We start from the raw sequence: 26,359 nt of genomic DNA on the forward strand, positions 1-26,359 counted from the left end.
CAGAAAAACATTAAAATTTTTTTTAACGTTTATTTTTGAGACAGAGACAAACAGAGTATGAGCGGGGTACAGGCAGAGTGAGAGGGAGACACAGAATCCAAAGCAGGCTCCAGGCTCTGAGCTGTCAGCACAGAGCCCAACGTGGGGCTCGAACCCATGAGCTGTGAGATCATGACCTGAGCCGAAGTCAGATGCTCACCCGACTGAGCCACCCAGGCACCCCTAGAAAAACATTTTTCAAACTAGCCTAAAGTCCAAAGGACATAGAAGCCAACATGAAAGGGCTCAATGGCCAAAGATAAAAAACCTAGTGTAAGAAAGTAGATTATTACGATAGTGTTGGGTTATAACTCAAAAATAAAGCAAATACCCATGAGTCCACAATGATGTGAATAATGATCAAATAAATAACTGCAGAGAAGTTATCTGTAAGATGTAAGACATCTTTTTTTTTACAGAAGAATGCTTAGTTAATAAATGTAAGAAGGAATGAGAAAAATAGACAATCACTATTTCAATACCACAGTAATAATTGCTACAGCAAGATTCATGGATGGGGGATAAAATCAGTGCACTTTAAAAGAAACAGGGTATATCAAAGCATCTCCCCAAAATATTTATTGGTCTTAATGCATGTCCACAAATTCTTGGACAATTACTATGTAAGAACTCGGACTACTCTGCTGGAGAGACAATGTAAAGACACCTAAAACTACATGTAAACAAGAGGAGCCCAGCTAAGTCCAGCCTTCCAGCCATTTCTACCAGAGTGTCAGGCATGTAAACAAAGCCATCTTAGAACCTCCAGACCAGCCCATCCACCAAACTTCATGGAACAGAATTATCATCTACAGAGCCCTGCTAGAACTTGTGACCTACAAAATTAAGAGATACAATAAAAGGATTTTTGTTTTAAGTCAATAAGTTTTAGGGTAATTTGCTTCACAGTAGATCACAAGAACAAACCACCAAATATTATGTGCATCTTGATAAAAGAGGATACCAGAATGACAACAGGATCAAATCTGTGTGTCATCAAGTCTCTGGATTCTCTGGCAATTTGCAGGAAATACAGAGGAGACTAGAACTGACTCATAAGTATACAACTGGCAAAATCCACACTTAGGAAATTCAACAGGTCAAATGGCCCAGATTCTTCAACAGTTAAATAATCTATATATAAAGAGAACCTACAGATTAAAAGACACTCAAAACACATATTCTTAAAAACAGCAGCAAGGGGCTCCTGGGTGGCTAAGTTGATTAACCATTTGACTTCGGCTCCGGTCATGATCTCACGGTTCTTGAGTTCAAGCCCAGCACAGAGTTCTGTGCTAACAGCACAGAGCCTGCTTTGGATCCTCTGTCTCCCTCTCTGTGCTCCTCCCCAGCTCATGCATACACACACACACTCTCTCAAAAATAAATATTAAGGGGCACCTGGGTGGCTCAGTAGGTTAAGCGTCTGAGTTCAGCTCGGGTCATGATCTCATGGTCCGTGAGTTCGAGCCCCACGTCGGGCTCTGTGCTGACAGCTCAGATCCTGGAGCCTGCTTCAGATTCTGTCTCCCTCTCTTTCTGCTCCTTCCCAACTCATGCTCTATCTCTCTGTCTCTCAAAAATAAATAAATGTTAAAAAATTTAAAAAAAAAATATCAAAACAACAACAGGGGTGCATGGGCAGCTCAGTCAGTTGATTGTTGGACTCTTGATTTCAGCTCAGGTCACCATCTCACGCTTCATGGGTTCAAGCCCCCCCATCAGGCTCCACGCTGACAATACAGAGCCTGCTTGTGATTCCCCGCACACTCGCTCATAAAAATAAATAAAAAATAAACTTAAAAAACAACAACAACACAGCAAGACTAAAAACTATAAAGAAATACAAAGAAAGAATTACTATGAAAGGACAGTGGTTACCTTTAGGGAGAAGGAAGCAGTTATGTCAAACAAAGCACAAGGAAAACTTCTGGAATGGCCAGTAGAGTTCTATTTCTTGACTTGGGTGGTAACTATATGGATACCCACATTCAGTAATTTACCAGGTTATACATTCCTCCCATGCTGTTTTCTGTATCTGTGTTTAAAAACCAAACTGGAGCGACAAAACAAACTAAAAACTTCAATGTAAAAGTTCATTACTGGGGTAAGCATCTGACTTCAGCTCAGCTCATGATCTCGAGGTTCATGAGTTCGAGCCCCACGTTAGGTTCGGTGCTGACAGCTCAGAGCCTGGAACCTGCTTCAGATCCTGTGTCTCTCCCTCTCTCTGCCCCTCCCCCACTCATGCTCTGTCTCTCTCAAAAATAAACATTAAAAAAAAATTACAAAAAAAGGAAAAGTTCATTAATTGTACAATGAATGCCATACTGTGCTTTAATCTGAATGGCAGAAACCAGTAAAACTTCCAATTGTATCATTATGGGTTATCTATATTTCTAACTTACATCTTTCTACCTCTTTAAAAGTAGAGACTTGGGGAGCCTGGGTGGCACAGTTGGTTAGGCATCTGACTCTTGGTTTCAGCTCACGTCATGATCTCACAGTTCATGGGTTTGAGCCCCACATCAGGCTACACGGTGTTGGCGCAGAGCCTGCTAGAGATTCTCTCCCTCTGTCTCTGCCTCTCTTCTACTTGTTCTCTCTCTCAAAATAAATGTTTCAAAATAAATAAAACAAACATAGAGATCTCAAAAGAAAGGGCAGAATCAAAAGTCAAAACAAAACAAAACACTACTTCCTTGTGGACTGTTAAACTTGGGGGTAGGGGTGCAAAGATTTATTTTTCAAGCATCTTTTTTAGACTTTTTTTAAAAGTAACCTCTACACCCAATATCTCACGAACCCAAAATCAAGAATAGCATACTCTTCTGACTGAGCCAGCCACATGGCCCAAAAGTAACACATACTAAAAACAACCAATGGGACAAGAAACAACAAGAAGGGAAATTGAAAATATCTTAAAAGAAACTGGAAACACAAACCAAAAATTTTTTTTTTTATTAAAAATTTTTTTTTAATGTTTATTTATTTTTGAGACAGAGAGAGACAGAGCATGAACAGGGGAGGGTCAGAGAGAGGGAGACACAGAATCTGAAACAGGCTCCAGGCTCCTAGCTATCAGCACAGAGCCCAACGCGGGGCTCGAACTCACGGACCGCGAGATCATGACCTGAGCCGAAGTCAGCCGCTCAACCGACTGAGCCACCCAGGCGCCCCTCAAAATTTTTGAGATGCAGCAACAACAGCCCCAAGAGGGAAATTTATAGTTACACACATTTATGTTAGAAAAGAAAAAATATCTCAGATCAACAACCTAACCTTATACCTTAAGGAACTAGAAAAAGAACTACTTAGCCCAAAGCTAGCAAAAAATAAATATTGGAAGAATAAAAGTTGGAGCAAAGATAAACAAAATAGAGAATAGAAAAACAAAGATTTGATTCTCTGAAAAGATCCAAAAAATGGACAAACCTTTATCTATGTTAACTAAGAAAAAAGAAATAAAATTAAAATGGGGACATTACCACCAATTTTACAGAAATTAAAAAAAAGATTTTAAGAGGGGTGCCTGGGTGGCTCAGTAGCTTAACCATCTGACTCCGGCTCAGGTCAAGATCTCAAGGTTCATGGGTTCAAGTCCCGCATCGGGTTCTGTGATGACAGCTCGGAGCCTGGAGCCTGGAGCCTGGAGCCTGTTTCGGATTCTGTCTCTGTCTCCCCCATGCTCATGTGCTCTCTCTCTCTCTCTCTCAAAAATAAACATTAAAAAAAATTTTTTTTAAGATTTTAAGGGTTACTATGAACAACTATATACCAACAAACTGGATAGTCTAGATGAAATGGATAAACTGCCAGAAACATACAATGTACCAAGACTGAATCCAGAAGGAATAGAAAATCTAAATAGACTATATTACTATAACTAATAAAAAGATTGAATCCAAGTCATCAAAAATCTTCCAATAAAAAAAAAAAAAAACTTCCAATAAAGAAAAGCCCAGGGCCAGGTGGCTTTACTGGTGTATTCTACCAAACATTTAAGGAAAATCAACTTTTCTCAAACTCTTCCAAAATACTGAAGAGAAGAGGGAATACTTCCTAATTTATTTTATGAAGAGAGCACTACTCTGATACTAAAGGCAAAGATATTACAAGAAAACTAGACTGGGCACCTGGGCGGCTCAATCGTTTAAATGTCCAACTTTGGCTCATGACATGATCTCTATGGTTTGTGAGTTCGAGTCTCACGCTGGGCTGTCTGCTATCAGCACAGAGCCCACTTCAGAAGCTCTATTCCTTTCTCTCTCTGCCCCTCTCCCACTTGCACAGTCTCTGTTTCTCAAAAATAAACATTAAAAAAAAAAACCAAAAACTACAGACCAATATCCCTTACAAATATTCATGCAAAAAACCTCAGCAATATGCTAACAAACCAAATTCAACAGTACATTAAAGGATTATCCACCACAACCAAGTGGGATTTATTCAAGGAATGCAAGGTGGTTCAACATACAAAAATCAAAGAATGAAGAATGAAGGAGAAAAAGACATAAACATCTCAATTGATGCAGAAAAAGCATCTGTCAAAACTTAACACTCAACAAACTAGGAAAAGAAGGAAACTATCTCAACATACAAAAGAACCATATATGAAAAACCCACAATGAACATCTTACTCAATGGTCACTGACAGCTTTTCAAAACTCTTAGACCAGAAACAAGACAAGGATCCCCACTTTTGCCACGTAAATTCAACACAGCATTGTGTTGGAAGTTCCAGCCAAAGCAATTAAGCAAGAAAAAGAAATAAAAGGTATTCAAATTAGACAGGATGGGGTAAAATGATGGTTACTCACATATGGCATGATCTTCTATGTAGAAAACCCTGAAGCTTCCTCAAAAACCTGTTAGAACTAATAAATGAAGTCAGCGAAGTTGGAAACTACAAAATCAACACCCCAAAATCAGTTTTTATACATTAACAATGAACAAGTTGGAAAGGAAATTAAGAAAATTGCATTTACAATAGCACTGAAAAGAACTGAATACTCAGGAATGAAGAAAGAAGGCAAAGAGACTTGTTTTGTACATTGAAAACTATAAAACACTGCTGAAAGAAATTAAAGACAACATCAATAAATGGAAAGACATCCTGTGTGCAAGGACTGGAAGACTTACTATTATTGTCAATACTATCCAAAGCCATCTACAGATTCAGTGTAATCCCTATCAAAATCCCAATTATGTTTTTTAGCAGAAATGAAAAATCCATCAGAAAATCTACACGGAATCTCAAAGGACCCCCAGAGGGCCCAAACAGTCTTGAGAAAGAACAAAGTTGGAGGTCTCACATTTCCCAATTTCAAAAGTTATTATAAAACCAGAATAATCAAAACAGTATGGTCCTGGCATAAAGATACAGATAAACCAATGGAATAAACAAAGAGCCTAGAAATAACCCCCCACAAATATAGTCAAATAATCTTCGACAAGGGTGCCAAAACTGCACAGTGGGGAAAGGAGAATCTCTTCAACAAGCAGAGTTGGGAAAAGTAGACATCCATATACAAAAGGAAGAAGGTGGACCCATGTACAAAATTAACTCAAAATACATTAAATTAAGACCTAAATATAAGACCTGAAAACTGTAACTCCCCAAAGAAAACATAAGGGGGAAAACTTCATGACAATTATTTTGATGAGGATTTCACGGATATAACACTAAAAGCAAAGGAAACAAAAGTAAAAATAGACAAAAGAGACTATATCACACTTTGAAGCTTGTGCATAGCAAAAGAAATAATCAACAAAGTGAAAAAGCAACCTATGGAATGGGAGAGACTATTTGCAAACCATGTATCTGATAAAGGGTTAATGTCAGGAATATATAAAGAACTTCTACAACTCCAAACAAATAAACCAAATAACCCAATTTTAAAATGGACTTGAAAAGGCATTTCTTTAAAGACAATATAATAATGACCAGCAAACACATGAAAAGATGCTCGACATCATTAGTAATCAGGGAAATGTAAATCCAAACTACAATTAGATATCACTTCACACCTGCTAAATGGCCACTATCAAAAGAAAAAAAAAAAACAAACAGAAAATAAGTGTTGGTGAAGATGTGGAGATACTAGAACTCTTTGTGCACTGTTATAAAACAGTAAATGTAAATAAAACAGTACAGATGCTATGGAAAACAATATGGAGGTTACTCAAAAATTAAAAATAGAATTACTATATGATCCAACACTCCACTTCTGGATATATATCTTAGAAAGATATTTACACACCCATGTACACTGCAGCATTGTTCACAATAGCCAAAAGTTGAAAACAACTCAAATGTTAATTGACAGATGAATGGATAAATAAAATGTGGTATATACTTAGCAATGACATATTATTCAGTCTTAAAAAAATAAGGAAGTACCATTACATGCTATAACATGAATAAACCTTGAGGACATTATGTTAAACAAGTAAGTCACAAAAAGGCAAATGCTGCATTATTCCACTTATATGAGGTATCTAAAGCAGTCAAAATTAGGGCCAGAAGGAGGGTGAGGTGGGGTATTTTTCAGTATGTCTAGAATTTCAGTCAGGCAGAATGGGAGTGGGGCTCAAGGTATCTATTATACAACAATGTATATGTGGTTGACAATATTATACCACATACCTGGAAACTGCTGGGAGGGTAAATTCATGTTATGTGTTTTTGGCCACAATTAAAAAAAGTATGGTATTGGGGGCACCTAGGTGGCTCAGTTGGTTGAGCATCTGACTCCTGGAGGTTGAGCATCTGACTCTTGGTTTCAGCTCAGGCGTGATCTCACGGTTTGTGGGTCTGAGAGCCCTGCACTGGGCTCTGCACTGACATTGTGGAGGCTGCTTGGGACACTCTCTCCCTCTCTCTGACCCTCCCCTGCTCGCATGCTCTCTCAAAATAAACAAACGTTAAAAAAAAAAAAAAAAAAGTGTAGTACTGGCATATGACAGACACAAGACCAACAGAATAGAATAGAGAACCCAGAAATAAATCCTTGCATATCTGGTCAAATGATTTTCAACAAGGACAACAGGACCCTTATTTTACATCATATACAAAAACTAACCCCAAAAGGATCACAAACTAAATATTTTTATAAAACTATAAAACTCTTACCAGAAAACATAGGGGAAAAGCTTCATGAATATTGGATTCGGCAATGATTCTCAGATCAAAAGCACATGCAGCAAAAGTAAAAGATAAACTGGACTATATCAAAATTTAAAATTTCTACTTATTATCAAAAGACAGGATAAATATGAAAAGGCCACCCACAAGTGGGAGAAAATATATGCAAATGATAAATTTCATAAGACGTTCATATCCAGAATATATAAAGAATCCCTACAACAAAAACCCTCAAACAACCCAATTAAAAAATGGGCAAAGGCCTGAATAGACACTTCTCCAAAAAGACACACAAATGACCAATAACCACATAAAAAAATGTTCAACATCACTCTTCATTAGGGAAATGTAAATCAAAACCACAATGAGATACTTCATTCTCATTAGGATAGCTACTATCAAGAAAACAAAATGGTATTGGATGTGGAGAAACTGGCAAACTGTGCGTTGCTGGTAAGAATTTAAAATAGTACAGCCACTATGGAAAACAGCATGGCAGTTCCTCAAAAACTTAAAATTACCATATGATCCAGCAATTCTGCTTCTGAGTATGTGCCCCAAACAATGGGAAGTAGGGACTCAGATATTAACACACCAATGTTCGTAGTAGCATATTTCAATTTATTTTTTGAGACAGAAAGTGAGGGAGGAGCAGAGAGAGAGAGGGACAAATGATCCAAAGCAGGCTCTGCACTGACAGGTTGACTGCAGCAAGCCCGACGTGGGGCTCAAACTCACAAACCACGAGATCATGACCTGAGCCAAAGTCGGAGGGTCACCAGACTGAGCCACCCAGGCATCCCATAGCAGCATATTTCAAAATAGCCAACATTGAAAACTCAAATGCTAACTGACAGATGAACAGATGAACAAAATGTGGCATATATACACAATGGATTATTATTCAGCCTTAAAAAGGAAGTACCATTAAAAGCTACAGACACAAAAGGACCAATATTGTAAGAGTCCACTTATATGAAGTACCTAGAGTAGTCAAATTCATAGACAAAGTTAGAATTTTGATTGCCAGGCATTGAAAGGAGAAGATAATGAGAGTTACTGTTTTTTTCAGTACAGTTTCAGTTGAAGAAGATGAAAAGTTCTGGAGATGGATTGTGGTGATGGTAATACGTTGATGTGAATGTATTTAATGCCACTGAATGGGTACTTTAAAAGTTAAAATGGTGCTAAGTGAAATTAGAGAAAGACAAATATCATATGACTTCACTCATATGAGGACTTTAACATACAAAATAGATGAACATAAGGGAAGGGAAGTAAAAATAATATAAAAACAGGGGAGGGGGACAAAACAGAAGAGACTCATAAATATGGAGAACAAACTGAGGTTACGGGAGGCATTGTGGGAGGGAGGATGGGCTAAATGGGTAAGGGGCACTAAGGAATCTACTCCTGAAATCATTTTGCCCTATATGCTAACTTGGATGTAAATTTAAAAAATAAATTAAATTTAAAAAAACCTGTATGCACCATTAAAAAAAATGAGATGAGAACTCACTCAACTTGTGGAAATTATATAGAAATATAGAATGCAGTTTGTGTACAAAGGAAAAAATAAATAAATAGTTAAAATGGTAAATTTTGTTACCCACTGAAAGAAAGAAACAAACAAACAAACACAGTTTAGAATCTGCTCAATCTCTTCTTAAAGGGATTTGGCCCTACTATAAAGATCCACCAGAAGCAAAAGAACTCATGTCAAGTGGAAAACATCATTTATTATCTGTTAAACTTTTCATAAACAATATATCCACTATCAAATAAAAGCAAAACTAGTAATAACAACAAAAGAAAAAGAAACAGACAATAGAAAATAACATATCTAAATGGACTAAAACAACTAGGATGCCTTAAACGAAGTGGCAAAATTTAATATCACCAATAATGGAACAAACAGATTTTATGCTACTCCTGATGTGATTCACTGAAAACAATAAATTATCATCCATGTAGTATTCCTCCAAAAATTGTTTCACCTGAATGCAACCATGAGAAAATGACGACACAAATCCAAATAGCAGGGCACATTAAAAACAAAGACAAAACGAGCCTGGATTGGTTTTTTAATGCCATTATCATAAGACAAACAAAAATACCCCAAAGAACTAAAAAGACCAACTACAAGCAATGCATTTTCCTTGAATGAATCCTAGATTAGAAAAATAAACACTTTAGAACTACCCTCCGACACAGCAATTGCACTACTAGGCATTTATCCAAGGGATACAGGTGTGCTGTTTCGAAGGGACACATGTACCCCCATGTTTACAGCAGCACTATCAACAGTAGCCAAAGTATGGAAAGAGCCCAAACGTCCATCTATGGGTGAATGGATAAAAATGTGGTGTATATGTACAGTGGAGTATTACTCAGCAATCAAAAAGAACGAAATCTTGCCATTTGCAACTATGTGGATGGAATTGGAGGGTATTATGCTAAGTGAAATTAGTCAGAGAAAGACAAAAATCATATGACTTGACTCATATGAGGACTTTAAGAGACAAAACAGATGAACATATGGGAAGGGAAACAAAAATAATATAAAAACAGGGAGAGGGACAAAACAGAAGAGATTCATAAATATGGAGAACTGAGGGTTACTGGAGGAGTTGTGGGAGGGGGGATGGACTAAATGGGTAAGGGGAACTAAGGAATCTATTCCTAAAATCATTGTTGCACTATATGTTAACTAATCTGGATATAAACTTTAAAAAATGAAAAAATAAAATTAAAAAAAAAGAAAGAAAAAGAAACACTTTAAAAGCAACTGGGAAATTTTAATATAGACTATGTTTTAGATAATACCATTATACCAAAGTTAAATTTCTAGAGCGTAACAATGGTTTTAGTTTAGTTTAGAAAAATGTTCTTGTTCTGACAAGATAAATGTCACTGTTTACGGGAACAGCATTATAAGGTCTTCAATTTACTTAGGAAAGATTAAAAAGATACATACACAGAAGGACAGAGAGAAGCAAATGGAGCACTGTCAAATTGAGGAAAAGGGTTTATCCGTGTTCACTGTACAATTCTTTCAAGTTATGAACTTGTCAAAATAAATAGTTTGGGGGGATGCCTGGGTGGCTCAGTCAGTTAAGTGTTTGAGTTCAACTCAGGTTATAATCTCATAGTTCACAAGTTTGAGTCCCACCCCGGGCTCTGTGCTCTCAGCTGACAGCTCGGAGCCTGGAGCCTGCTTCTGTGTCTTGCTCTCTCTCTCTCTCTCTACCCCTCCCCAGATCTCACTCTCTCACTCTCTCTCAAAATTAAAAAACCATTTAAAAAATTAAAAATAAATCGTTTGAAAAAAATTAAGTAGCTAATTAATATACTCAAGGAATTAGAAGCCAAATTGGAAAATTTCCATTAAGAAATGAAATCTATAAAAAATAATCAAATAGGGGAACCTAGGCGGCTCAGTCAGTTAAGCTTCCAACTTCGGCTCAGGTCATGATCTCATGGTTTATGAGTTTGAGCCCCAGGTAGGGCTCTGTGCTGATGGCGGAGAGCCTGGAGCTGCTTTGGATTCTGTGTCTCCCCCTCTCTCTCTGCCCCTCCCCTGCTCACGCTCTCTCTCTCTCTCTCTCAAAAATAAATAAACATAAAAAAAAAAGAAATTCTAAAACTGAAAAATACAGTAACCAAAATTAAAAACCAAATGGAAGGGTTAAAATAGCAATCAGAGAACTGAAGACAAGATTACTATGCTAGAAATAGATCAAGAGAAAATAACGAGACAGAAGCACAAAGTCAAAAAAGATGAACAGTAAAAAATGGGAAGAATCCGAGTGACATGGGGGACACAGTGAAAAAGTTTAACATACATATAATTGAAATCCTAGAAGGAAAAGAAAAAATGGGGCAGAAGTACTAAAGATAATGGCTAAGAAATTTCCAAAGTGACAGAGACACCAACCCACAGACTTAAGAAGCTCTATAAACCCTAATGACAGAAAAACCAGACCTATGCACATCTTAACACTCCTAAAAAGCCAAAGAGGAAAATCTACAGGGCAGAAAAAAAGATGTATTACCTTTAAAAGAACAATTAGACTGATAACTGACTTATCAACATAAACAATGGGAACCAAGTATCTTCAAAGTACTGAAAGAAAATAACCCCCCATCAGTTATTCTGTACCCAGCAAAAAACTCCAAAATGCAACAAAATTAAGATAAAAGGGGAGCCTGACTGACTCAGTTGGTAAAGCATGTGATTCTTGATCTCCAGGTTGTGAATTTAAGCCTGATGTTGGGCCTATTGCTTAATCGCTTATTTGCTTGCTTCCTTTCTTACTTACTAAATAACTAACTAAAATAAATTAATTTTTTTAAAAAAATAAAGGAGAAGAAGACAGTTTATAACCAAAAGACCCAAAAAGAAGAAAATACTAAAGGGTGTTCTTCATGGAATAGGAAAATAATTCTGGATGTAAACATGGAAATAGAAGAAATGAAAAGTAAGGGGAAAGGTTAAGTATGAGAGTAAATCTTTATGGACACTGACTATATAAAGCATATCATCTTGTGAGGCTTAAAACATATGAATACAAATACCGGAGAGGAGTTCTATACCCATGTAAGAAGTAGAAAGTCAGAAAGAACACTGCTTTTGCATTAACAATAAACGAAAGCAAATAAACTACAAAATAACTTTTCTTAAAATGCATCAGAAAGCTGAGATCCCAAGGCAACCAAGTAGACTGAAATCTAAAGACAGACCTCTCCAAGGAGACAGGAGGCAAGCACTGAATCATCTGTGGCAGAACATATGAGGAAAACACTCAGGGCACCAGATAACCAAGTAATAAAAATTCTGCTAAAATTATGAACAAATTGATGAATGCTGAGTGTGGGCTAATGTGAACATACAAAATCCCTAGGGCTCACAGGCACAAGGGTCACAACCACCTACAGGCTCCTCTGCACAGACCTCTCCCAGAAACTCAGAACAGACTGGGCATTAGGGCAAAAGACCGGTGAGAACTCCTTTGGCAGGATGATCCTGGACAGGAACAGCCTTAGCCGCAGAAAAGGCACAAAAAGCTGACTAGATAGACCCTCCCCCTCCCCTACTGAACAAAGCCTCAGACTCCGTGGGGACAGCAAATCCTGTCACCCTCAGGGCACAGGCTAAGACCTATCCCTGATGCACAACCGTGGAAGTCTCCTACGACTGAGGGAGGGGCAAAAAAATGTATCCTGCACAAGACCTGCCAGATGCAAGGCAGAGACAGACTTCCACAGGTGAGGCCAGGATCACTGAGACAACCCACCACTGAAAACGGCAGCACTGCAACTGTCTAAGAGTATGGTACACTGGGGCAACAGAGAACATTCCCGTCCCCTGTTCCCCCACACAAATAAACACTGAACACATCACATTCAAACTCCTGAAACACAGAGATAAGGACAAAACACTGGAGGCAGAAATCCATTTACATTGGCTCTGTAACAGCTCAACTGTAGAACTTTGTACTGTAATTACTTAGGCCACCGTTCATCTTTTCTAATAGGCTGTAAGCTCTTCAAAGGTAAAGAAAGACCTTAACTGTATCTACATCTCTCAGAATACTCTGGCCCTAAGAGGTACTTTAAATAAAGTATATATTAAATTTTTAAATATAAAGTGAAACGACACAACACCATCATCTCCTAAGTCCTTAACACCTCTTTGTTTTCCCAAATGAAAAAGCCCATCCTTTTACTAGGTAGCTAGATACTTACTGGATGGGCAGTCAGCTCTAAGAACAGAATCCAAAATGTTTAGAAAGAAAGAGCAACAGAGAACAAGCAAATCAGTTCTTTACAGATAAAGAAAACAAAGACCCTGAGAGGATGAGATGTTTTTCATTCAGAATCTTCACTTGTAGAACTTCACTTGCCTTGCCCAGATGGAGCCTTGGTTTTGTTTTGTTTTAAACATATATTTTGTTTTAGCAATGAAAAGAAGCTCAATAATTTCCTAGCTAAAATCTGAAGATTTAGAATTTTCAGAAAAACGTCAGTGAAGAGAACCTTAAAATCTCCCTAAAATGGGAGTCTTCTGAAATGAGTGTACTTTAAAATATTACCAGTATTTCTGAAATAGGAAAAAAGAGAACAGCACTGAAGCAACTAAATCAAATATAAAACTTATATCTTTTCATGCTCATTATGTAATTATCTTGGGTTTTTTTTTGTTTTTTAACTAAAATATAGATGGCAGCTATATGAATTTCCTAGGACACTTCTATGAGAAACTGGTCTTTGAAAAATTCCCAAATTGCTCTTTGTGCAAATACATCTGGTAGAACCAAAGCAAAAGAGCTGTCTTCTCATTTCAACCACTCTTATCGTCAAGCTGCTTCACCCACTGGTCAAATGTGCCTCTCTTTTCAACTATTTGTCTTTTGGAATAAGAATAAAATACAAGAGTAACCTCTAAAGAAACCTGGCAAACTTAAATATCATGGCTACTAAGTAAACTATCAATGAAAAATTACCTGGGATGATACTGTCAGTACTATAGATTAAGGGGTCATAATTTATCACTTTCTTTTGAATTCTAGGAGTTTCAGCATTGTCGGCATCCCCAAACAAGTAATCTTGTTTTGGTCACTGAATCATAAAGAAAATGCATCTAAATCCTGATATCCTAGACACTATAGTGCACTGCTCATTGTACTTCCCCTCTGCTAAGGCTGAAGAAGGAAGAGAAGGAAGGAAGGAAGGAAGGAAAAGGGATTCTTGACAAGGAGAGAATAAAGCACTTACACTTCATGGGACTTTCTAGCCACAGATGCCAGGTGCTACCCACTGAAATCCAGGCTTGGACTAAGCTCCACATTTCTGAAAGGACCATCTCAACCGAAGCCTGGGGCTCAGAGTCAGCAGGAGGAAGCTGCAGCTCCCACCAGCAGCACATTTCAAAGAGGCTGCAACAAGAGAACATTTTCCATTTAAGCATCTAATTCCAATCTTCCATTTCACATAGCAGTAGCAGAACAGGCCTGTGTATCAGTCTTTTCAAAGATATTTCCATGACTATGTGATGAATATGAATGAAGCAGGCTATGGCCCAGCAATCCTTTCACTAACATACTCTAAGTCTTTCATTACGCTTCACAGCAGATCCTAATAGTACTTGCTCTTTCCTTTCTTTAATGATGCTCTGTTGCTCCAAGACTCACTTCTATACCAACAGTTCTAAAACTGCCGAGAATCCACCTAAACCACTGAGCTGGCGGGCGGTCAACAATGCAAGCACACACCCAGATGGAAGCCTAAGGATTCCTTAGCTGCCAAGAATTAGAAGTGGATTAGAGCTGCTAGTTAATCCTACAAAAAACTCCTCAAATTAAGCAGAATTACTTAAAATACTTCACTGAGGACAGAAGAGCCCTGGCAAATGGAAAATGAAATTCTGTAAATACAAATATTTCAGTGAAATTTGAAAAGTAACATAAAAGTGTCAGGTTGCTGTACTTTTTTAAGCATTTCAATTAGTGAATAATATATTTATTAAATAAAGACTTTTAAAGATTTACAGTATATTGAGGGAGGGGGAGACTAAGAGTAGAGTGAAAAGAACAAAACAAAAACAAAAAAACCTATCAAAGAACACATTTTAGGCACATGTCCTATAGCAATGTGGCATAGAGCTAGAAAACCAGAATTTCCCAGATCAAGAAAAAAAAATCATTCTCATGGGACAGGTAAAAAAAAGAATAAGTCTAATTTACCTGAAACAGAGAAAATAACTTTTTAACTCGGTCAACTATCTTAAGTTTTTGTACCTAATCTTTTATGAGAATTTTACAAATTTAGGACAAACTGCTGGGTCTGTCACAAGATACCTTCTGATGGTTTTCTAAGACAGCAGGGAAAGAAAATGGTTTGAAGGGGGTATTATGAAAAACACAAACTATGGGCTAAAAAGATTACTACCTAAAAATTATATTTTTCAAAATAAGTTGTTTTGTAAGACGGCCTGAAATGCAAAACCCATGATGAAATGAACTTAGCTAATAACTTCATCACAGCAGTGATGAGTACACAACCCCCAGCTCCAAAAGGAGTGTAAATGAAAAATAGTCATATAAAGCCCCTAGCAAGCTCCCAGACCCACAGAATACTCTTGTGTGCATAAATAACTTTTCTAGAAGCAAAAAGGCTCATTTAGAGACAAATTCAGCCAACTTACATTTTGACAGCCATCTCTATAATGACTGAGTAAATAATTAAAAGGGAGATATTATTTCTCTTATGGGAGGGAAGAGATTCCAAGCTAAAAATAATTCTTTAAAAAATCATAAGCAAAAAACAACAAAAACAAACAAACAAAAACATAAGCTATTCAAATTCCATAAGAAATACCCACTTTTAAGTCAGCTTTTAGACTAGCACCCATATGCACTGTTCCATCTTGATTTCAATGAAAGGAATCCGTAAGATCAAATGACAAGACTGCACCCTGTGGTCTCCTCCATTTCGGATGATATCCCCGTGTTTCTGGGACAAGCATTTTCAAACAATCCTCAGTCGTAATAAACTCTGCCAAATGAAACTTGGCTCAAATTTGTGCTACTGTGGCTGTCAGTCATGTATAATATGGTACTGAGAAATCTTGCCGAGATGTTTTCATGACAAGAGTAAAAAATCCCTATCCAACTTTAAAATCCTTAATAACCTATGTATGTGAAATTTAACTTCAAGAATGGCCCTGAAAAAAGATAAATCTGGATCCATAAGATCACCTTGGGTTGGGAGTGACCGAAGTATGCATTGGTAATCACCTTGCTGTGGGCCTTACTAATTATACCAGGCAGCCCTACATTAAAAGTAGAAAATGCCAAGCTTGAAACCATTTGAAGCAAAGCCGATGTCAGTACTTCCTGAAAGCCAAAAATAGAAAAAGTGTATTTCCTTTTATCGCTGGTCCCTATTGCTGCCCATCTGAACAAGTTTTATAACAACTCATCTAAACCAGAAGAATGAGAATATCATCAGACATATTAAGCAATATGTTAACAACGTGCTTAAGATTCAACTTTTTCAAACTTATAGGAATATGAAATGTCTAGCTTAAAGTACTGTTTAAAAAAAAATGCACTGGAGTGTTAAAAAACTCTGAATCCTTATATAAAAAACATGTATATTTTCAGGTCTCATTCAAGTATATTCTTCTGTTTGGGGGCTACTTAAATAGGATTATACTATGGCTGAGACAAAATACAAGGAAACGATGAACACAGAGGAAAAACTGAAAAGAAATGGGCTATGGGCTTGAGGAAAAAAAATAGGTAAAAAAACAATGTAAACTCCATTAACAGAAAATTTCTCACCAAAGGAAAATAATATATGTTTCATAATATTGTCATTTTAGAAACTCTACAAGAAAGGAAAATTAAGTCAGTATTTTTAAGTGACTTTTCTCTTTTTTTATGTTTATTTATTATTTTTGAGAGAGAGAGCACGAGTGAGGGAGGGGCAGAAAGAGAGGGGAGACACAGAATCTGAAGCAGGCTCCAGGCTCTGACTTGTCAGCACAGAGCCTGACGAGGCGCGGGGCTCAAACCCACAAACCTCAAGATCATGACCTGAGCCGAAGTCCGACGCTTGACTGAGCCACCCAGGTGCCCCTAAGTCAGTATTTTTAAGGAGTTCTGCACGTCAAACACTACAAAATTATCCCCTTTAGCCACACTATGAATTTCCAATTAAAGACAAATAAAGCTTCTGAGACTTCACTTGTACAGCAGTAAAACACTCTGGTAGTATTTCAGTACCTGAGTGCAAGCTAGAAAAATACAGGAGTGATAATCTGAGCAATCTCAACTTCCTATGAATTAAATGCTTATAAATTCAACAGAGCTTAAAATTCTATAAAATCTGGAAAACAGTATGGCGGTTCCTCAAAAACAAACAAACAAACAAACAAACAAACAAACCAACCCACTCGCAATAGCCAAAAGGTGGAAGCAACCCAGTTTTCATGGATAGATAAGTGGATAAACAAAATGTGGTACATACGTTATTATACAGTCTTAAAAGAGGATGATACATTATTATACAAACTTAAAAAAGGATGAAATTCTGACACATGATACACCATGGATGAACCCTGAGGACACTATGCTAAGTGAATAAGTCAGTCACAAAAGTTCAAATACTGTATGATTCCATTCATATGAAGTACCTAGGGTAGTGAAATTCAGAGACAGAAAGCAGGTTGCTAGAAGCTAGGGGTGGAGGGAGGGGAAAATTGGCAGTTAACTTTAATAACCAGAGTTTCAGTTTTACAAGAGGAAAGTCTAGAGATGGATGTTGGTGATGGATGCACAACATTAATATACTTAAACCCACTGAACTGTACACTTTAAAATGGTTAAACGGTAGGGGCGCCTGGGTGGGTCAGTCGGTTGGGCATCCGACTTCGGTTTAGGTCATGATCTCACAGCTTATGAGTTCAAGCCGCACATCGGGCTCTGTGTTGACAGCTCAGAGCCTGGAGCCTGCTTTGGATTCTGTGTCTCCCTCTCTCTCTCTCTGCTCCTCCCCCATTCATGCCCTGTCTCTCTCAAAAATAAATAAATGTCAAAAAAAATTTTTTTAATAAATAAATAAAATGGTTAAACAGTGGATCTTATGTTACGTATATTTCACTGCAATTTGAAAAAAGGAATGAAACTGACACAACCTACAACCAGAACAAACATTAAAGATATTATGTGAAGTGAAATAAACAAAACACAAAAAGTACAACAGTGTAAGATTCTACTTATATAAGGTACCTGAAATAGTCGAATTCATGGAGACAAAAAGAATGGTGTTGCCAGGGGCTGGAGTTAAGAGGGAAAGGAGAATTACAGTTTATAGATAGAGTTTTAGTCTAGGAAGATGAAAAGTTCTAGAGATGGGTGGTGGTAACAGCTGCACAACAGGAAAGTATTTAATGCCACCAAACTTTATACTTAAAAATGGTTATTTATGCTATGAATATTTTACAATAAAAAAATCTATACCATCTATTTTCCATTTCCCTGATAAACATCAGTGCAAACAACGTGAAAAAAAAAATGCTGAAGGAATATCTGTAAAGCTTTGGAAGAAACCTGTGTTATAATTAGAATATACAGCACTGCCCTGATAATTTTACATCCTGAATCACACCACCAACTCTAGTGCAAGGCCTGGGAAGACAAAAATTAAACTAATCCAAACATGGACGAATGCCACCAGATAACAGACTACCATGCCAACATAAATACCATCACAAATGCTCATTCACAGGCTCCAGTACACCAAAGACATGAAATGTCTATATCTGCAAGGTCCAAGACTTGGAATGTGGCAAATAAGGAACTGATTTTAACTTTTATTTAATTTTAATTTAAGTAGCCACAATAGCCATCTGGCTAATGGCTACCATATTAGATGACACAGCCAGATTGGTCAACTCTGGAATAAAGGTCTCTAGTTTTTATCATTTATGTTTTTCTAGTTTCCAGCAAGGCAAGGCAGAGAGTAGTCCTATGTTCATTGAATTTACTGATTCACAGAATTTGTAGATGAACATTTTCTCTTTTCTAGAAGGTTTTTCTTTCAAAAGCATGTTACAAGAGTCACTTAATTGGAGGATGAGAACAAAAGCATTAAAAAAAAAAACCCAGATTTTTAGATGTCAGCTCAATAACTGCAACTGCTAAAAGGAAAACCAAAACACTGGTTTTTTGAACTAGGCTAAACAATCAACAAATTCCAAAAACGAAAACTAAGAAATTTGAAACTGAAATTCCATGATCCCTGACTTTCCTGATATGATATGTAGAAGAAAATTCCCAAGGATATGTGATAAACCAAACATGACAATGTCAACATAGTCCATCAGAGCATGATTTGACTTATCCTTTTTATAATTTCGTCATTCCTTTTCAGTTTCCAGACTAAAATTTTTGAGGTAACCTCTGACCCACAGATTGTATTTGTAAAAGTAGTCTATAATCTAAATTACAAACTTAAAACAAATGCATAGCATCATTCATTAGCCATATAAAGAGATGGTCTTTCCTTCCATTGCTTTCTATACTGTCTACTGATTTGGGTTACCAGAAGTAAACAAAGTGTTCAGAACAGTTCACTGATAAGATAGGCTTCCTTTAAAATCTGTCTCAAAATAACCTTTTTAAAAATACACTGGAGGGGCACCTGGGTGGCTCAGTTGGTTGAGCGTCCCACTCTTGATTTTGGCTCAGGTCATGACCTCTCAGTTCATGAGATGGAGCCCCACAACAGGCTCTGCACTGACAGCCTGGAGCCTGCTCTGGATTCCCTCTCTGCCACTCCCGTCCCAACCACACTCTCTCTCCAAATAAATATTTAAGAAATAAATAACAATTAATAAATGAGGGTGATACAAATTTATCTCACAAAGATAAATTTGTTTTTTAAATAAAGGATGAAAAGACTGAAAGCAGAGCATCATAGGACACCGAATGATAATGTTTATTTTCAATTACCCATAGGTATGGTAGAGAGGCAGCAAAAATAAATGAAATTCATAAAGACAAATTTCAGATATCCAAGTATCCCTTTGGAGATGCCTACAAGCAGCTATTCATTCAACACACATTTTTAAGAATCTGTCAGTCATCTTGATCACTGCTTACTTAATAACCATTAAGTTATTCCCTCAACTGGGGCGCCTGAGTGGCTCAGTCGGTTAAGCTTCCAACTTCGGCTCAGGTCATGATCTCACACTCCATGAGTTCAAGCCCCACATCTGGCTCTGTGCTGACAGCTCAGAGCCTGGAGCCTGCTTCATTCAGATTCTGTGTCTCCCTCTCAGTCTGACCCTCCCCCAACTAATGCTCTTTCTCTCTCTCAAATAAATAAATAAAATAAAATAAACATTAAAAAAATTTTTTTAATGAATAAATGTTAAAAAAAAGTTATTTCCTCAACTGTATCATATAAACAATTCTACAGTCTAGCAGGGAGAAGAAAACAGATTTCCAAAAGGTAAAGAAAATTATACAGATTATAAATGTAATTAGATAAAGTGCTCTAGGTGCTCAGTGGAGGCAGAAATGATTTCCAGTTGAAGAGAATCAACTAAGACTTCAAGGAAAATCGGGCACCTGGGTGGCTCAGTCAGGTAAGTGTCTGACTGTTGATTTTGGTTGAGGTCATGATCTCAGGGTCATGAGATCAAGCTCCGTGTTGGGCTCCACACTGAGCAAAGAGCCTTGCTTAAAATTCTCTCTCCCCCTGGCCCTCCCCTATGCATGTGGGTGCATGTTCTCTGTCCCTCAAAAAAATAAAAGGTGGGGAGACACCTGGGTGACTCAGTCGGTTAAGTGTCCAATGCTTGGTTTCGGCTCAGGTCCTGATCTCATGATTCCTGAGTTCAAGCCCCCCACATCGGGCTCTGTGCGGACAGTGTGCCTCCCCACACGCTCCACCCTCTCTCAAAATAAACTTTAAAAAAAAAAAAAAAACTTAAAAAAAAAAAGACTTCAAGGAGAAAGAATTTAGGCTGGGGTTTGAAAAGATAGGTTAGTTTCTTCATTTGAAGACAAGATTGCGAGGGTGCCTGGCTGGCTCGGTTGGTAGAGCATGCGACTCTTGATTTTGGAGTTGTAAATTCAAGCCCCATCATGGGTGTGGACATTACTTAAAAAAAAAATAAAATAAAATCTTAAAAAAATAAGTAAAATAAAATAAGACAAGATTGGGAAAGAGTAACAGCATAGACGTAGTAAAAGAATCAAAGAAATCACAAAATTGGACAAAGGTGGCATTCTCTACCACCACCCCCTCAAAACCATTTGCTTACTATTGGAAATATTACAGCTGTATGAATGCTGATGGGAAGGGCCCAGTAAAGAGGGAGTCTGAACGAAGATGCAAGTGAGAGGGTAACCAAAAGATCAAGGTTCCTAAGAATTCAGAAAATGAGATGCAGAGCACCTAGAGCTGACAGGAAAAGGGAGAAGCAGTTGACTAAAACTATGCTAAAGTTTTACCAAAAATGAGAAGTGAAGAATTGATATTATAGTATATTTAAGAAAATGACTAGAATGATAGACCCTGTAATCCAAATTAGAAAGAAGTAAAGACAAGACCTAATAAAGAAAAAGTAGGAGCCAGTCAACTGAATAAGGTTTTGATGAAATTCAAGAACTAATGCAGGGATTTGTTTAACATTATTAAGTTGACTGAACACATCTGTTTGCCCATAGGTCCCTTCCAAAAATCCATTAAAATCAGTGTAAACAGATTATTTTAAAGAGGGTGGGGGTAATGCTACAAGGACAAAAATGGATTTGTCCATTGATTGTTAATCAATCATTTGATTGATAAACAAAACAAAACTAGAAAGCTAATGGAGGAGTTAATTGTCTTAGCAGGTCTGAAAAAGTTGAAACTTTTTCAGAGGAAGGACAGGATGAAAATGGGGAAGCCAAGGGGCAAAATGATTCATGTTGCAAAATCCTAATCAGGCTCAGGAATTACAAGTACCAGGTACATCTGAAGGCAGACGCACAGGTAGAACAAAAAACAAAGTGGGTTCAAAATCTGCATAAGCAGTTAGACCAAGATTTTCTCCCTAACACAGTGGCAAGGCTACTATCCTCCCACCATCACAGAAGACTCAAGAGTTACTTTGCAAAGACTGATGCAGAGGGACTCTGGACTCTTAGTAGACTCACCTAAGGACAGGAATATCATACTGAAAACCAGTTAAATTAAAGCCAACATACTTAGTGGTAAGATCCATCCCTGGCTCATTCTTTCACCTGCCACCAACAGCCTCATTTATATCCAGAGGCTTGATCTCAGGATAAAAGTGGTCCAAGAAAAAAGACCAACAGAAATACAACAAGAAAGAAGGAGTGAAGGTTCTCAATTACCCATCAAATGAGGGAGTATTCCAAGAAAAGATCATGGGATCCAGGATTCAGTGCATCCATCCAACACAAGAAAGAGAAGGGAATTCCCTAAGAGTGTTAAAGAGATCCCAGGACAATAATTATGCAACAGACTTGGAGAACAACAAGGCCAGATTGGAGGAGAGAGAGAGAGAGCTCTCAGAAGAGGTTTCCTTCCACTAAAAAAGGAAACAGATTACCAATTTGAACATACTAAGAGGATATTTACATACTAACATAGAATTTGGGATGAATTATTGCAGATACACAGAAAATGAAGCAAATGTGAAAGAAAGAAAAGGTAAGGACTATCACCAGGAGGAAAAAAAAAAGTTGCACAAAAAGGGAAACATTACCACAGTACACATGCTACATGGTGCACAATGTGTATTTATTTAACCAAAACTATGTTAGATACAATGGAAGAGAAAGTAGAGGGAGCCCAAATCCTCATCTTTCATAGAGGAAAGTCTACACATAACTTCTCTTTTACACCCTAGGCCTTTTTCTTGTAAAGTTTCCATTTTATAACTTTTTAAAGTTTAAAAAATTTTTAAATTTTAAGTTTTAAAAATATAGATTTCAAAAAATAAAATTATATGAGATTACTTAAATCCTTAAGCCAACAAACTGGAAGAGTGGGTTGTGATCAGAGCAAATGTCTGAGTTAGTGATGTGGGGGGGACTGGTGACTTTTTTTTTCTTTTACATGTTAAGTTCTACATACAACATAGGTCTTGAACTCACCATCCCAAGATCAAGAGCCACATGCTCCACCAACGGAATCAGCCAGGGACTCAGGGTGGTAACTTTTTAATAATGACAAGATCCAGGGTTTGACTGCGTGACCATGTGGCTGAGTTAGTGACTTGAGAGGTTGGTGACTTCTTAGTAATGACAAGATCCAAGATGTGACAATATGACCACATGGTTGAGAAAAAGAGGTAAAGGAATTAAGGAGCTAAAATGTTAGCTGTGTTGTGAATCCAGATGCCTAAAAATGATAATGTGGGACTGTGCTAGACGTTTTCCAGTTCTATTCTTCTACCCTCGCCTACCATGCTTTTTGCCTCAGTATGCTGATCTCTATGGACTGTATCAACAGGTTCTTGCATCCCCTAACTTCTGGTTGGGTTTGCCCAAAGAAGAATCCCACGAGGTTAGGAGAATAAGGTCAAGACATTTATTCCTCCAGCCCCCTCCCTGAAAAAATCACCTCATGATGATTGTGTCCCTTCAACTGCCATTCCTCTCAAGGCAGCCAACTCCATAGTTTCCTTAATAGTTCAAGTAACCACTCTTCTCCTACTCTTTCTGGCCTAGAGATGTTAACAATTTGGCAACAGGTTACTACACTATTGCCACATTATACCAACATCTTTGGAAACAATACTTTTATAAAATAAACCCTTTTTGAATTACTCCATTTCAAGCTTGCCATCTTTTCCAGTTGGGGCCCTTACTGCAAATAGCAATAATGATGATAATGTAAGGTTGTAACAGAGCATAGCGGAAAGTAAGAATAGTGACTACCATTTAAATAATATTTACTAACTTTAAAAAAAAATTTTTTTTAATATTTTATTTATTTTTGGGAGACAGAGTGCCAGCAGGGGAGGGACAGAGACAGAGGGAGACACATAATCTAAAGCAGGCTCCAGGCTCCAAGCTGTCAACACAGAGCCCGATGCGGGATCATAACCTGGGCGGAAGTCAGGATGCTTAACAGACTGAGCTACCCAGACACCCCTAATTACTAACATACTTTAAGCTCTAGGTTCCAAGAGTTTTTCTAAGCTCTTTGTAGATATTAACTCAATCACCACAAATCTATGTGGCAGACATTTTTGTCTGGATCATTTCCATATACCATCCCCTAGCACAATTTCTAATATAGGGTAAGCACTCATTATTTAAAATACACACAACAATAAGCAGGTTTAGTAGGGAAGAGATGACTTTTGGTATGGTGTACGAGACTTGTGACTCCCCAAAAACTAAACACTAAATAAGACCATATATGAGTGATTTTCTTGTGTAGCCTACAGTGAGTCTAATTCCTTTATCTTCCCATGAGGTTATCCAGAACTTGAGGTCCCAAATTTTTTAATGTAACATTTAAAGCCAAAGTTGAGAAATTTTAAATATTATGCACCTGAAACCCAGAGGCTCACTTAAGAGGGCAGAGCACCTCTAAGTACCAGTTACAAGTTTTTTAAACAAAGGGAAGAATTTTAAAAATATGCTTGGGAATATAAAATGCAAAAATAAGAAAGGTAGAGTCAGCAAAATCATTAAGTATACACACACACTCTCTCTCTAACACAACACACACACAGAAATAAAGCATAAAGCACAGAAAATGTGAATATAAAAATTAGAGGAAGGATAAGGCATGTGAATCAAAGAATGCAGAAATACAGTAAGTATAATAGGTTGAAATTAAACCCCTCACTGCATGTTCACACAATCATATGGAATAATCAAGGCAGCTGTGATAAAGAATCTAAAGTCAGAGAAAAAACAAGGTTAGAGACCAAATAGGCAGCAAAATGTGAACTGGAAAGATCTTCTGAAACCAGAATTGATATTTTTTCCCTTCACATCACATTTCACTCGAAAACACGGCGGAAATTCACGTGTATAAGAATCTAGAAACCTGAGAAGTTTCGAGAATAATAGACTCAAACTAGAGTGAAAAATCAGCAAGGAACAGTGAGGTGAAAGCTACGACTGAAAGCTACGAAGGAACTGCCAGGTGCTACACTGGTACACCGAGAAGAGACGGATTAAAAAAGCATCCCTAAGTGGAAGATGGAGAAAGACTGGTATTGGATTCAGTTGAAAGACTAAACGGAAAAGCAGAACTGAAGAAGCATGTAGCGAGCTTAAAACTTAAACAGGACCAAATCGATGCCAAGAGCGAGTACAGGACCTACAAATCAGATTCTACAGGGTGGGGAATGAGCCAGTCCGCGACCGACCAGCTGCGACTAGTTTCCGAAAAGCGGCGTAAATGTAGCTTCGCAGCCCCACCCCGCGGCAGAGCAGCTCCTCCCTAAGGAGCATCACACGAGGCCAACCGCCCGGCTCAGGCTCCAGTTCGAGCCTAGGTCCCACCCCGCCCTTGCCCCGCGGCGCAGAACGGCCTCTCTCTGGGCCCCTCACCGAACGCTGCAGCTCCCCAAGCCAAAACGAGGCGCGCTCCTTTCCGCTAGGATCTGGGTCGTGGTAAAGCGCCTGCACTGCCTGGTACACGAGCTGCAAAGTCGGCTTTGCCCCTTCCATGGTGGTGGCAGTGGTAGCGGCAGCGACGGCTCTGGCGGTTCTCCCGAGGGTTCTCCGGTTGCTCCGCCTTCAGGCTTCCTCACTGTGTCGGCCACGGCCGCTCCCTGACTGGCGCCATCTCCTCTTTGGCCGTTACCAGGGCAGAGGGGTTCCCGTGGAAGTTGCCCCCTCGGAAACAGAGGTTAGATTGTATTCGGGTTCCCGGCCTTTTTTCTTATCCTCCCCCTAGACGCCAGACTTCTAATTTCAGCCGCCGTGCTCGCCTCTTTACCCACCGACTTGTCCTCAAAAGTCTGTCCCGGCGCGACACAAACCACGCAGCGTACCTCAGCCGCGTTAACCCGGACCGGAAGCCGCAGCACCGATACCTTTGGTACACTTCCGCCTGGTGCGGCGCAAACGGCCTCCTTCCCGGCACGCCTCCTCCTGTCTCCCCGCCCCCTCCCGGAAGTGGCCCTGCCAGGCCAGGAGCCGGGAAGCGGCAGTCGGTAGCGGGTGTCTCGATTACTCGCGCACGACTGGAGCAATAGGACCGATGTGTGTTCCACACCTGAGCCGCGCATCCCTGCTTGGCAGCGGATCCGAGGTCTTTCCAACCTCTTTCGGATTTCTCTATGCCCGTGGACAAGGCGCCTCAATTCAACTATCCCAGCAATGTCCACCGGACTGGAAGTGCAAAGATGACTAAAGACCGGGTTTCTGTACTGATTCTAGTGGATGAGACAGACACGTAATCAAATAATGTACAAAACTGAAATATGTGCCACATTGAGATGAATCCAAAATGCCTTCAATCCCTGTTCAGCCCCCCTTTCCACCAAGTTCTCACCAAAAAGGATATTTCATTCAATTGCCAGGATGCTGAACTCCAGAGTATTTATTTGCATACATCTTTAGGGTCATTTCCATATTGAATTGAATTTTTGTGTATGCCTTGCTTTCCGAATCA

At 38.4% G+C, this 26,359-nt stretch overlaps 1 protein-coding gene across 2 annotated transcripts in view; it reads right to left on the bottom strand.

The window, feature by feature from the left end:
• TNPO3 (transportin 3) overlaps positions 1–25,746 on the bottom strand; it is a 78,028-nt gene extending 52,282 nt beyond the window's left edge. Inside the window, exons 1-2 of one of the 2 annotated variants that reach the window (XM_007078071.2) lie at positions 25,291–25,372; positions 13,964–14,124 (exon numbers count right to left, since the gene is read on the bottom strand). Coding sequence is in view for 1 of the 2 variants with exons in the window: in XM_007078070.3 (XP_007078132.1) it covers positions 25,291–25,410 (120 nt within the window). In the remaining variant the exon portion in view is untranslated. Of the gene's footprint in view, positions 1–13,963; positions 14,125–25,290 lie in introns of both variants that reach the window. The other variant, XM_007078070.3, reaches the window with a different exon arrangement.
• Positions 25,747–26,359: the final 613 nt, after the last annotated feature.

Source organism: Panthera tigris, chromosome A2, assembly GCF_018350195.1.
Source record: "Panthera tigris isolate Pti1 chromosome A2, P.tigris_Pti1_mat1.1, whole genome shotgun sequence".
In the NCBI taxonomy this organism is placed as follows: domain Eukaryota; kingdom Metazoa; phylum Chordata; class Mammalia; order Carnivora; family Felidae; genus Panthera; species Panthera tigris.